Source organism: Oreochromis aureus, linkage group 11, assembly GCF_013358895.1.
Source record: "Oreochromis aureus strain Israel breed Guangdong linkage group 11, ZZ_aureus, whole genome shotgun sequence".
Lineage (NCBI taxonomy): Eukaryota > Metazoa > Chordata > Actinopteri > Cichliformes > Cichlidae > Oreochromis > Oreochromis aureus.
In genome coordinates this window covers 10,296,532-10,310,817 of record NC_052952.1, presented here as the reverse complement: position 1 = coordinate 10,310,817, position 14,286 = coordinate 10,296,532, and the positions used below count along the sequence as shown (strand labels likewise).

The 14,286-nt window shown below is 38.9% G+C and overlaps 1 protein-coding gene across 2 annotated transcripts in view; it reads right to left on the bottom strand.

Annotated features, from left to right (window-relative positions):
• LOC116322621 (ankyrin repeat and IBR domain-containing protein 1) overlaps positions 1-14,286 on the bottom strand; it is a 31,992-nt gene that overhangs the window by 8,909 nt on the left and 8,797 nt on the right. For both annotated transcript variants that reach the window (XM_031742733.2, XM_039620064.1), the window contains exons 6-17: positions 13,038-13,246; positions 10,050-10,138; positions 9,769-9,913; positions 8,754-8,920; positions 7,822-7,910; positions 6,919-7,049; positions 4,023-4,157; positions 2,604-2,690; positions 2,277-2,343; positions 1,209-1,354; positions 626-804; positions 449-500 (exon numbers count right to left, since the gene is read on the bottom strand). In XM_031742733.2, coding sequence (XP_031598593.1) covers positions 449-500; positions 626-804; positions 1,209-1,354; positions 2,277-2,343; positions 2,604-2,690; positions 4,023-4,157; positions 6,919-7,049; positions 7,822-7,910; positions 8,754-8,920; positions 9,769-9,913; positions 10,050-10,138; positions 13,038-13,246 — 1,496 coding nt within the window. The remainder of the gene's footprint in view (positions 1-448; positions 501-625; positions 805-1,208; positions 1,355-2,276; positions 2,344-2,603; positions 2,691-4,022; positions 4,158-6,918; positions 7,050-7,821; positions 7,911-8,753; positions 8,921-9,768; positions 9,914-10,049; positions 10,139-13,037; positions 13,247-14,286) is intronic.

The window sequence follows — 14,286 nt, the reverse complement described above, 5'->3', positions numbered from 1 at the left end:
GTGACCAAGAGAGGAAGTCTGTGGCTTTGAGAAAAATGAACATTTTAGGACTAACATGTCTTTTTCTTCCTAATTTGTACAAGTACGTTTAATAATGAGTCCAAATGTGGTTTCAAAGCACTTCAGAGCAACGGCAACAACCAGAACAAGTCAGAAGCTGGTTTTGTTTAGAAACAGTGGCACCAATTATGATATGTGGGTGTGAGTGTAAAAGGCAGCTGCAAGTGAACCTGGACCAACACAATTATCTGGCTACATTTGTTAGCTTTAAGTGAATTAATTTTTGCTAAAACAAATGGGAATCACCAACTCTTACTATGCACCTGTAATCTGTTTAAATAACCCAATCATCTGACAAGATAAAAAAACATCATCGGCTAAATCACTCAACACACAATAAGACAAATGGATTTTGTTCAAGTTTACTGTCCAACCAATCAGCTTTTACCTCAGGTGATGCAAAGCCTAAATACTCCCAGTCCCACGTTCCACCAGCAAAACTGCAAAAGACAGAAATTAATGGCAAACTTGTGATAGCTGAAATCACACAGGAATTGGCTCTCAAAATAAAAAAAAATGTAAAATGTGTTATTTTAACAAAGTTAGGTACTGGTCTGTATGCTACCTTCGCCTTGGGGCTTCAGGTGAGTCATTGGGGGCCACTCCCCTGGCTACTGAGGCCAAAAACTCTTGCCTCTTCTGTTGTACCAGACAAGCCGCACGGATGATCTTGTGGCGTGGTGTTCGCAGGTAAGGCCTGTTAACCTTTTGTGCCAAGTCCTCAGTCACCATCTCCAAGTCCGTCTGGGGGCAGAAAGACAGGTGACTTAGCAATCACAGTGTACAAATGCAGGATTTCAAGTTTCAATTTAACAAATGTACTTGTGGGGCAGCTGTTTATGTATCTACGTAAAAAAACTATTACTTTTACAGGCGTTTAAGGAATTGTAAGACCTATGGGAGTCGTGCCGATTCATTCTCCAGCATCTGAAAGGCCACATTATAAAAACTAGCAGGAAAGTACATCCTGTATCTATATGGATGATCATAAATTATACAGCACTAGATGTTTAACTAAAAGCTGAGATGTGCAGATATAACTGGGGAAGATTGTGAGAATCATGCAGTAGAAAGCTTTAGTCTCACATATCTAATGGCCTAGACCACTGTGAACATTTGTCTTTCCTCTCACTAAGTAAGCCTGAAACCTGCATAAGCTCGTAGATCTCTTTCTTTGTGCTTTTGGGCTCCAGAAAGAACCCATAAGGATAAGAGCACTTGAGGATGCGGCGAGTCTTTAGTAGTTCTAGGACTGCATCTTCAATGAATGTAGTGTCAGGTGGGCCTCCTTCCCCTGGGAAAGAGAAGGCGGGAGAGTCAGATAACAAACATGAATATGGGATATGCTTTTGTACAGGACATTCATTACTCTGCCTCAATTACTTCACTTTGCTTTTGAGCCGATTAGTATTACATGACAAGAAACCCTGAAACAAAGCATATGAAAGAACTCCTTGACTGTACTAAAGCACATGAAGAGACTGTGCTTTTAAGTTATAACTGAGGTGTCTAGTATGATGGGAAGTCTGGGCCAAGAACACTGCTGGCCTTTGATGAAGAGTGACTCAGTGACTACTGAGATTTAAAAAAAAAAAAAATTTGGAACCTAAGGGAAAATCATTTTCTTCTCATTTGAATAAATCTTTTCACTAAATGTGTAAATTAGCAATCCAGACATGCTGAATAGAAGACAAATTTATATCTGAAATAGAATTTTTATCTGCATCTCAGATTCTGAACTGCATCAGAAAACACAATAGTGATGGCCAAACCTGATTATTGGAGACTAAAAGCTGTCAGCAGTCGTATTATGTAGGATAAACTGTGCAAACTTTCAGTTAAGCCAAACTCATGACGACCGACTTGGAACCTTTTCCATTTCTGCCAGCTGACAGCCACCACCACTATGTGAGCTAACTCAGAATCTACTGTTTTACCTGATGTACATCGGAGCATCATTCAGCTAACTAATCAGGCAGAAACTGACTTTACTGACATGGTTTTGAAAAATTCAAGTTAAAATGTTATATTTCTTTATATTTCTTGTAACCTTACACTACTGAATGCTTAAACCGATACCCACTGTTGTTAAAATAATATTAAAACACCTCAGTTTTCTATCCCTTCTCCTCTACTTCCAAAAGCTCAATATTAAAGAACTGAATTAGGACTGGTATAATAAAGGTTGACACCGTTACGGCAGACTGCATACTCACTTCCACTTAGTGCTCGACTAAGCTGCTCCATCTTCTCTTTGGCTGTTTTTAACAGACGCTGCTCTAGCTAATGGGAGAAAAACAGAAATTTTACTCAATTACAAAACTTATCACGAGGTTTCTGCTAAACCAAGCAATAGAGAGAATGCCATGTGAGACAAAATAAATTAACAACAGACTTATTTGTGATGAACAAAATGCAAATATACCATATGTTAGTTATTTTAAAGTTAAAGCACTAGTTTTAAACAAATTCTCACGGGCTGCATTCATTGCATAACGGCTGCAAAGGCAACATCACTGCAAGACAAAGTCTGGTCTGTTTACCTGATAGCTGTGCTCGTGGTTCTTGAAGCGTGTGTAGTAGTGCATAAAGCGGTCGAGTTCCTGAAAGCTCTTGTGTTTTTTCTCAGCCTGCAAAACAGTGATGAGACACCAGTCACAGTCAAGCTCCTGAGCATGGTGTTTCTTCTCACAGAGAGGGCCTGAATACTTTTGCTTCTTACAGTTAAAGTAAGTCCACCAAATGATACCATTTATGTGTGACAAGGGGGGGGAGTTAATTTCTTTTTGCTTTGATGATAGTACATGAGAGACTGGTCAGTGACCCTCTGGCAACCAAATGCAAACAAGTGCAACACTGTTTACCTCTTTGCAAGCAGTTTCACTTAGTAACAGCAAGCAAACCCTTCCAACGAGTTGCCAGCCAGTCAGGGAATATACATCTTTCAATAGTAACGACTGGTTACCAGGAGGTCAGTGACTCTGGATGTACATGACTGTGGTTTTAGCAAATGATTTTACAGTAACTGCCATTAACCTCGAGCAACCATCTGCAACAAGCAGGAAATACTCATTTTTCCCTAGCAACCAGCAGTTGCCAACTGGTGTCAAGGCCTACGTTACTATATACCTGTGTGTTATATACTTCGGCTGCTCAACTCCTGATCGTGTAGGAGTTTGCAGACAGACAGAGATTTGGTGTATTACAGTAAGATTGGGTTGTGCAGCAAAATATATTTATCAACTGTGCACAGAAAATCTGTAAATAATCCACTATTCCATCATGAGTTTCCAGGAAAAATCCACCAATTTTATGTATCGCCATTCTCCAGGCCTTGGAGAGTACTACTGCAGATGAGTAAACGGTTATATAATGTCTTCTCTGGTTCCACAGGGACTTGCACAAAATCTGATAAATTGCTATAAGTAATGTCACTTAGGTCAATGTCTGAGTTTGAGAAAACAGAACCAGAAAGCAAACTTACTACAGCTCTGTAGACGATTGCTCGTTTTAAATTTAGCTGAGGAGCTTGAAGGCTATATTATTGGCTACTAGGACAAGTGGAACCACATTCCGGTTAATGTATGCATGGCTTGAATCAGAGGAAGAACGAGTAAAATTAAAACAGACACGAGTTTATAATGCACCAAGCTTTCTGCTTTTTTGTTGTGAGTCTGATAATGGTGTAGGAGTACGATGACAAGTTGCTGAAAGAGTCTTGACGTTTAGGAATAAAATACAATATGAAACAACCCCAGCCCTGCTCCTTTAGGATATTCACTCTACATCATCATAACAGAGGGCTCCCCCAGTAACAACTGCCATCACTCAGCTCTGGTCCCTGTTGTTACATTATACCGCTGTTAAGTCATATTTTACAAAGTGTTCGGTTAACTGGGCCGAAAGCATTTAAAATATGAAAACACAGAGAATGTAATAATATCGTGTTAACTTGTATGTACCTCTTCAGTCATTTCCTTTGACTGCTCCTCCACCTGCTGGATGACCTCATAGCGAGTGCAGCGATAGTAGCCCCCTGTAGATGAGCTATGCTTTTTCCATTCCTCCAGACAGATCCAGCAGAAATCGTACTTACACTGCAGGGAGAGAGAACATCTCTGGTCAGCTGTCACATCAGAAAATGGAAAGCCAATTACTAATGCTACTCCTGCTATACTGAGGTAATTTACATTTAATGACAAAATGAAAAAGACACTTTTTTTTTTATAACTGCTGTGAGAGAAAAACAATTATCCTGGTATATGAAATGACAGCAAAAACGATACCTTTCCCCCATCTACAGACATGTTTTCATTAATATCCCCATCCAAAGGTGGGAATATCCAGACTGACCCAACATCAGAGCTCATCTGATGTGCTGTAACCTCTTTGAGTTATCAAGCACAGATCTACCAGGACAGAAAGGCACTTTTTTTCAAAAACACATCCTTTGTAAAAATCATAACTGAATTATAATTAAGGGTCAAGGACTTCTAAGACTCACTAAACTAATCTAATCACCTGTATCCATTTTATCTCTTCCATCTTCTCATCCATTTCTTTTTCTACAGTGTACAAGTAGCAGCTGCTTGAACAGAGTCGTGAATCCTTGTAGCCTGCTGCCACTAGAAGGCACTCAGACTGCATTTGAGAGCAGCAAGTCCCGATGGAGAAAGAACAACAAAACACAGCAAAACACTACAGCCTCTCCAATCTGGAGCCTATTTGGGTATAAGTGATTTCTCCATGCTACAAGCACTTCTGTGGGTGACAAGTTAGCTGGAGCATCACAAAACCTTAAGGCTGAGGCCTCAGTTGTCCTGGAAACTCTCTGCTTATATGACACATCAAAAAAAATCAATACAAAATCAAGGAGAGTGAGGGGACATGAATGGGTGGATGGAGAGACACAAAAAGACATGTGAAAGAGAATCCTGAGACAAGAAAAAAGTGTGAAGCCACACCAGAGAGAAGGAAATGGCAGTGAAAAGACAAAGGTTCCTTAGCAACATTGAGTCCCGTGTTTCCAGGCAACAGGGGTAAAGCCGTTTCTTACCAGGTAATAACAGGTCAAGAGGCTGAGCCCTCTGTGGCCTCTCAGCTTGTGAAAGCCACTCCATTCCCCCAAAACTAATGTCCATCTCTAGTCAGCCTATTTAACCAGTGCAGACAGTGACAAGGGTGTCAGAGAGACAAAAAGATCTTTGCTGTATGACTGCACTGCCTCCCCTACAGCAACAGTTGTAGTAACAGAGACAAAGTCAAGCAACATGACTATGTCTGATTACTGGTCTCACTCTCGCCCTTGACCATCCATCCATCCTCTTCCACTTATCATGGTCCAGGTCACAGGGACAGCAGTTTAAGCAGAGATGCCCAGACCTCCATCTCCCCAGATACCTCAAGCTCTTCTGGTAGGATACCAAGACATTCCCAAGCCAGCTGAGCCGAGAGACATAATCTCTCTTTCAGACCCTGGTTTTACCCTGGGGCTTCCTCACAGTTGCACATGCCTGAAACACCTCAGGAGATGTCCAGGAGGCATTCTAGTTAGACGCTCACCTCAAGTGGCTTCCTTTTAATGTGGAGAAGTAGCAGCTCTACTCTGATCTTTTCCCGAGTGACCAAGCTCTTCAAATTATCTTTAAAAGAAAGCCCAGATGACCCTCAGAGGAAGCTGATTTCCATCGCTTAGATCCATAATATAATTCTCTTTTACTTCCTACAGCTATGGCCATAAATGGCCTTCATACAAAACCTGTTTTTATAATTTCACAGTTAACCCTGTATTATTCACACTGGTGGACCAACACAGAAGCTATCTGCTAAGATGTAAACATGACAGCATGCATTCATACTGTAATTACACATACATTTCACAGCATCAACAGGTACCTTTGTTGCCCCTTTGCTATGCACACTGCATTTCCTTTAAAAAAGTGTTAACTGAGAACAGAACAGTATAAAACAGAGCTATTCTAATAGTCTGATCTGACAGAACTCAGAAAGTTGTAGTCATCTGCTTGACAGATCATGTAATACCATTGTGTATAAATACTACAACTTGGCTTGAGTGTGGTGTAAGAAAGAGAAAGGCTTGTGGAGAATCAGGAGTAAAAATGGCTCATTCTAGTGTTTAAAGAGCCATCTGTACAACTGAAAATGAGATTTTGACATTTATACACATACTGTGTGCGAATAAACTTTATCTCCCACCTGACAGTTTGTTTGCACTGAGAAGAGTACTTTGCATAAAAGCCCTGAGTTATTCTATCATTGCACTGTATGATAAAATACTGTGTCAATTTGTAAATGCTTCTTGGTAAAAAATGAAAGAATACGCCAATGAATAACTGGTGGCTACATAAAATATAATTAACTGATTAAAAAGAAAAAATGCTAAATGGAGCTATGCTGTACCACTTTATGCAGCTCCAAAACCCACACTTGCTCTAAATATGTTTACAGAAGAGGGTGACAATCCCAAAAGTTCCAAATATTACTGAAGTTTGATAAATAAGGTAGTTATACATAATTAATTCTAATTATTTCTATGAGTTGCCAAAATCTGCATTTTGCACTTTTAAGGAACAACAAATAGGAGGGATTTGTTTTTGTATAGCTGTGTAAGGATTTCCTTTTTATGGCAGTATGTCAAAGAAGATGATTCTGAAGTCCATTTAAAACATAAACAGAAGTATACTGTGTTCACTGCACACATGTAGCTCATTTAAACCTTTTGGGTTTGTTTTCTCCACCAGAAAACGACTGATTCATATATCTTTCTAAACCAACCAGATAAACTGATCACCCGATTACTGTCTAGGTAAGAAAAATATGAGAGGCCTTACTGCCTACCTTGGCACACTGCATGTGATTGCAGCCCTCGTTTTTCTGTATAGGAGACTTACAGTTGGCGCAGGGTTTGGAGTTAGTGAGCAACCATAAGCAGTTGGCTGCATCCTCATAAGCTTCGCTCACACCAGCCACTTCAACATGGAGGAGGGGGAGGTAAACAGAACAAATAAAGGCATAATGAGACAGAATGAGAATGGCTATTACCAGAGCATCAAAACAGACCAATGCACTGAGTGGGAAATCGTCCTGCCTGATTAATGTGTATTGCTAATATATTTTGCTAACATCTCCCAAGATGCTCATGCAGCCACCTACACACACACAAAGAGAATAATTGGCTATTATCAAAGCACCTTTGATGTGCTGCTGAAATGCCAAGATGAAACAGAATCTGGGGAAAATCGAAGGGGAAGATAGTTCCGAAACAAAATAATTGCTTTTATCTTCCGACTGTCACATCAACCAAGTGGCACTCAAGAGCAGCCGGGGTATCTTAAATCATCTATTAGATTGCCCAGAGTCCAATTAATGTTTCTAAACACCACAAACTTTTAGTGAGCAGGTTGCTCGTCTTAATTAATAATTTATCATCGACGTGGTGGATTTTAATTGGCCTAATGCTAAACGGTTTGTAATTACTGTGGTTGAGTTCCAGGCAATTTAACTCCAAATCAGTCACTTTTGTGCACCCTGAAAAATCTGGGCAAATAAAGACACTGGCTCATAAACTTCTTTAGGATCCAGGTAACAACACAATTCTACTCTGTGGTTCAACAGATAGAAAATGCCATTTCACATTAGGTCTCAAAACAAAACCGCATACTGTAAGTTTGTTACTGATTCCTGTACAGTTTTAGATAACAAATCCACGATTTAAAAAAAACAACAACAACAAACACTCACATTCCTCAGGCCTCATCTCACTGACTTTCTGTAGCCACATCTTCCACGTTTCACAGTCACAGGGCTCATGGGCTTCACCTTGACACTCCCTGCAATACATACAGACCAAGGTTATTACTAACACTAAAGTAAAAATTAGAACTAGTGAAAAACATTTTAGTTAAATAAATTAACTGTTAACTGTTAGTTCTATTTCACCGCTTTTAGGACAGCACCTTATCTTTGTGGTTTGGAAAGTAGCAGCAGTCCTGAATTTTCTCTGTTTGTTAGTTTCCTTTGTATGAGGGACCTTTCACAAATAAAATCTTTCTTAAGCAGACACTGTCAGTAATCACATTTTGTACACTTTTATCTATACAAAGCACCTCCAAAACTTATACTTGCCATTCCATCTCTTTACTTCAACTAGCTTATTCTGCCCTGATTAAGATGGTTCAAAACCTTTTTCTTCCAAATGTACAGAAATCTACAAAAAAAAATAAAATAAATATTAACACAACATCCTGTGGGTGGCTGTGGTTCAGGAGGTAAAGGAGGTCATCTAATTGGAAGGTTGTAGTTCAGTCCATGCCTGCTCCAGTCTGCATGCCAAAATATCCTCGGGGAAGATACTGAACCCTGAGTTACTCCTAAAGTGTTCATTGGGCAGTTAATATGTATGAATGTTACACATGTAACAATCAAACACAGGTTTAGAAAAAAAGTGCTTGTATAAATGTATTGGTGAATGGGTGAAGGGATAGAAGAACTATTGAAGTTGAACCACTACTAATGAGGTCAGGCATGGTCAACAAACAAAAAAACAATTGGTGAACAAAAATAAAAATAAAAACCACCCCAAATATTTGCCTAACAATATTTCTTCCCATTAACTCCATCACTACTGTTTCTTTTGGATAACTGGAGTTTTGAAAAGCAAAAACAATACTGACCAGCAGAAGAGGTGGCCCTTGCCACAATCTACAGCAGGGGCCCGAAGGAGGGGAAAGCTTAGGTGATCTGAGGTGGAGGCTCCAGGGCCCTGGGTGTTCAGACGTACCGCTCTTTCGCACCCTGCCTCTGGACACCATCGGATTGCTGGATTGTTTTCTACAAATGCCTTCAATAAAAGCAAAAGTCAGTCAGAAGCTGTATACCTTTTAGTGTAGATGACACTAATAAAGCTTGAAATAATTTTCCTCTTAGTGTTAATTTAATTTTAAAGTCAAGTCATTTTAAAATCTGTTAAAGATGTTTAACTATAAAATTATTCCCTCTGTATGCGTTCTGAGACCATCTGATAGCAGCTCGATATTTAAGGAATAGATTCTTGAACACAAAATAAATAAAACAGCCTGAACATAATTCAACTAAAAAGGCTCTTTAAAAAAATATATATATCAGGTTATACCTTTTGTTAAACCTTGGCATACTTTGTGCCCTCACCTTTCTGTTTTCCTTGCTCTGCATTAACCACGTATCCCCGGCACCAAAGCATCATAACTTGGTTAGTGGCTGCTAGCCTCACTCTGTCCTCCACTTGTCACAGAGAAAAGTTGGTATTTCTAACTAGAACACTGCAAAGTTGAACTCTTTCTGTTAAGTGCCCCTAAATTACTTATTTTACAAACTGCTAATGTGTAATTACAACTCTAAACTGAATGAAGGAGACACAACTTACAAAAAAAAATATGTTGAAAGAAAAATGAATAATATTCATTGTTGCTTGTGGCAATTTGATAACAAAAAATGTCATTGTTTCAAGTAAAGATTATTTCACTCATAACTGATTTAATTCCTCTACCTTTATTACTTATACCCTTCCATTTAAGTGAGTAATGGTATTATCATAACACAATACTGCAACACCAGAATCATCTTTTATCCCCGACAAAATTATTTGAATATTTTGTGCAGGAGGCTCACAGCTCAGTTCATTTCAATTCCTTCCTTTTTTTTCATCACTACCTTGATGTCAAACTGGAGGTAGCGCTTGTCCATCTCTCTGGAGACCACACCCTCTATGACTTCCACTGGTACTAGCTGGTAGCAATCAAAGGCTGGGCAGAAAATGTTGTGGGCTTCCCCTTCTTGGATTTTTAAATTCAGAAACCTTTGAAAGCATTCAAATAATAGTCAGAAATGAGGTATGCAAAGAACAAAAACACTGAATAAGATCTGTGCACGCATAGTACAGACACCCCAAGCAAATCTGCAGAATCCTCAGGCCATACCAAAATATGACTTACCCTTCCCAACATGATCTACAAAAGTCGTGGCCACAGGGCATGTCAACAGGTTCTTCAAAGACGGAGAGGGAAGACATGCAGATACCACACTGCGAGACATAAATATCAAAACACAATATTAGCATCAACAAGATACACTCTATTTAAACTCTTTTAATTTTTTGAACAAATTAATTCAGCTTTAATCAATAAAAAAATTAATATATCTGGTACAACTTCAAAAGGTCTTTATGTTACAGTCCTGTTTTGTTCTGTTACATAACCGTGCCACTGTTTACAGCCTTTGAAAAAGTCACTGGGTTTTTCTATTTTTCCTGTTTTGCTTGAAATGCCAGAATTTGAGAATGTCCTGGCTTGGGAATGTTCTCCAAATATTGTGAGGGAGGGGCGGGATTTTAATGTGAGATGACATGTCAGAGGTGGAGAAGTTACTGAGTTGAAATGTCAATGTGTACAATTATACACAATAGTAACCCTAAGTAGTTTATGAAAAGCCACTGTGCCAATGTTATGACCTCAGCTAAGCATGTGGCTCATTCACATTTCTATTATTAGATTTATTTTTCAGATACCCACAGAAAGTTGAATCACAAACAAAGAGTGTATTTGACACACAGTCAAATACACAGGCCTTGTTACAGTGAAAGGCTGATCCTCACAAGACATAAAGAAGGCAGTGTACTTCAACAATGCAGGTATTGATCTGTGAAAGAGCAGAATGTGATAATCAACTCTAACCTTTAAACGGGCCTTTGAGTACACTCGGTCGATTGACACAGGGCAGTTCAATTACGCCTTTTCAGACACACAACTTAAGATACCCTCAGACATTTGTCTGACATGTTCATATCTTTGATGTTTCAATCCAGAGTTTTTTGGTGTTTTAAGTAAACCCCCGATAGAGAGCAACTGAAGCTGACAGCCTTGATTTATAGATTAATAAAGTGTGTCAGCTTTAGCTATTATCCATCAACACACGTCGCCAATGGATATATTCATTCATCCAAAAAGATACGTCTTTAAACTTTTCAGAACTGTCTGATTCTCCCTCCAGGTACCATCATTTTAGTTTAAAAATCATTACTACAAATTTGAAATAAATTTAACAACCTAGAAAACAGCATTTTCTTCCAAAGAAGCCTCATAAAGTTATATATTAAAAAAAAGTCTGCAGTGTGCATTTCTCACACTGCACTGTCATCTCAATTCCCAATTTTGCAAACTATTCCAGAATAAAGTCTAAACCCAAGCTAACTGACCTTGCTGACCTCACACACCCTGATTTTTATAAAGCATTGTCAGTCTCCAATAGCGAGCAGTCAAACAAAATGAGTTGCTGTCAGCAATAAATGAGATAAAGGCTAGAGGCCTAGTAAACTTTGTTTTGGTGCAGGACATATTACTTTTTGCTCTCAAAGAAGACAATTTCCAAATAGGTTTTATAATTATGGGAAATGCCAGACTAGATCAGGATAACAGGTGGGCAATTAAACAGGGAGTTTACAACTCCTCTCACAGCAAGAGGTCAATAAGGGTCCTCTCCCTCACTGCAGGCTTTGTAAACACAGTGGTGGAAAATACACCTTTCATGAAGCTTAGAGAGCACACTTTAATGCTGTGGGAGGTGTAGTTGTTGAAAGCTGACAAAAATAATTATCTACAGTGACTCAACTACCGCTGTCCCCCTACCTCCCTCAACCCTTCACCCAAAAGGCCAAAGGAGGGAAAACCAAAACAATTTTATTTACGAAATTTATGCACCCCCATTATATTTCAGTGCAGACTGTAAGTGTCTAGCAGCTACAGTTGATCGCGATTCATTCACCTTCTGTAAGTGCTTAAAAAACTTTCCAGTATTTTTAATTAGTTTAAAACTAAAGATGGCCATCCAACCTCTGGTGGTGGCATCACTGCGGACTACCCACCCCCAGTCACACGAAGGTCAACACTCTCCCTTATGTGTAAAAATGTTAAAACTGTGAAAACAATAATATGACATCTTTAGTGATACGTGCCCAAACATACAGCAGTAATATAACATAATATAACATACGACATGTACAGCAGTCAATCATGTGTCATAAAGAAGGAGAGTGCAACATGAAGGATGTCGTATCTTAAATTGGCATATTTTATATAACATAACAAAACTCAGCTCTGTTCAGGACTTGCCTACATGATAACTGACAAAACACTGGTTGACATATGAGAAAAGGAAGCCCTGCTTCTGTTTATGTTTGCAAGGTAGACCACTGGCATGAATACTAATGACTGCTAGCAACATATATTTACCGGGAAAGAGTGAATCATTATGCAGAAAGACATCTGTGATCATAAAATTTTAAAGAATTCAGCTGAAACACTTCAGAAAATCTTGGGACTGCATGAATTTTATTTAAATACGCACTGCTATACACATTTTATGGGAATGCTGCCAGTTAATCTATGCACCTCCGTGCCTAAAGCTATTCCCTGCTGCTATAGGAGCTTCTTTGTCAGAAAAACATGCTGTGACCGACTGTGATCCTTTTTCATTTGATCGTTCTTTATCAATAAGTACAGTTAAACAGTGGCTAAAACTTTTTTCTGATTTATTGAGCTCCATTTATCAAATAGAGCTGACACAGTCTTTTCAGCAAAAAAAATAAAAAATAATGGCAGTGGATTTCAACCCTAACTTAGTGGTTTAATAACGTATTTAGTTACATTATGTCCACCTTTTAAATTAATTTGTCTAGCTTTATCAGTTTGGTAAGTATCACTTAGCAAGTGATATTTTACTTTACTTTGGTAAATTTTATTAGAAAGCGTGCCCAGTTTTCCAGGACTCTTTGAATTGTATAGCTGATGGACAACAACAGGAGCAATGTGAGTCTGGATAACACTTTGTGCTAAACAGCAGGCTAATCTCAAACATTACGTGCCTAATGTATGGGGTTGAATGCAAATAGATCCATATTTTCCTTGGTGAGAGGCATCTTATCTTACCAGAGAAGACTCCTCATCAGCAGGCATGAGGCTGATTTGGTCTGGTGAAGTGATGGAGGAACGGGTGGTCCTAGGCGTCCGGGGAGAAGGTAAGGTGTCCCAAGCATTGTAACCACTTGGGGGTGGGTTGGGCATTTGCACACCTGAGCGTTGGCAGCACTCCGCCGCATTAGCCATCCAGGCCTCTAAGAGCTTCTCTCGGTCCCAATCTGACACAAAAAAAGACATTCATTAAAGAGAACTACATTAAAGAGAAACATCTTTCTTCAAAGCACCTTTGAAGTGAATTATTTTAGTATATACTACCTAGAGGATGAAACTGATTGTGGCATGATGTTTTGATCCGAATGATCAGACTAGTGACTGGAGGTGCAGGTCTTGGTATGCAGAGAATTTTTAAAGGGGAAACAACGCAGGCTTCTGTGCAATAGGTGCTGATGGACTGGGAGTCAGACACACATTTTTATAAGTTAACTTGCTACCTGTTGTCTAACAAGTTTACAATGATCCTTGTGTGTGTCTTTTTTTTAAAAAAAAATTGTAACAAGGTGCTGAAGTTAATTGGTTGCTTCCGTGTTTCTAAAAGATTTTTTCCTGAGTTTATTTAAATAACTGAAGCATCAGACAGCAGCAGAATCAATGCACAAGCTTCCTAAAAACTGTGTGCATTTATGCATGTGACACAACAGTGATAACTTAATTACTTGTAATAAATTATTCCTGACACTGACACAGGATAGCTCAGGATCTAAGAGCAAATTACATTGTGCATTTCATTTCAGAAAGGTGAGATGTCCCACAGGCTCACAGCTTATAACCTACAATTTAGAAAGTTACGAAAACTGACTGCCAGTGCATTACACGTCACTTTATGTAATGTCTAATTTCCAGTATAGCACTCATAGCTCATTCAGTAAGTGTTGATGGGATGTTTGAATATAAGAAAGTTTATGTTAAAGTGACAAAATGACGATCTAAGGAAAAAAGAAGCTTCAGAAAATGTATTTCATTATGCAGGAATCAGGTGTGTCATGATCAGAGTAAAAACTGAAAGCACAAGTGGTGATGGGATAGGAAATGCTCACTATAGTGTAATAGTGATCCAGAATGTCCTGCCCTTTAGAAAGGCAGTTAGCTTGCTATCTTTATTTAAGTTACTAAGGACATTAACAGTAGAATTCAGGTTTTTCCACTCCATATACAGCGTCGTCGTGTCTCCTACACAGTTGCTGGTGGCAGTGGAATGTGA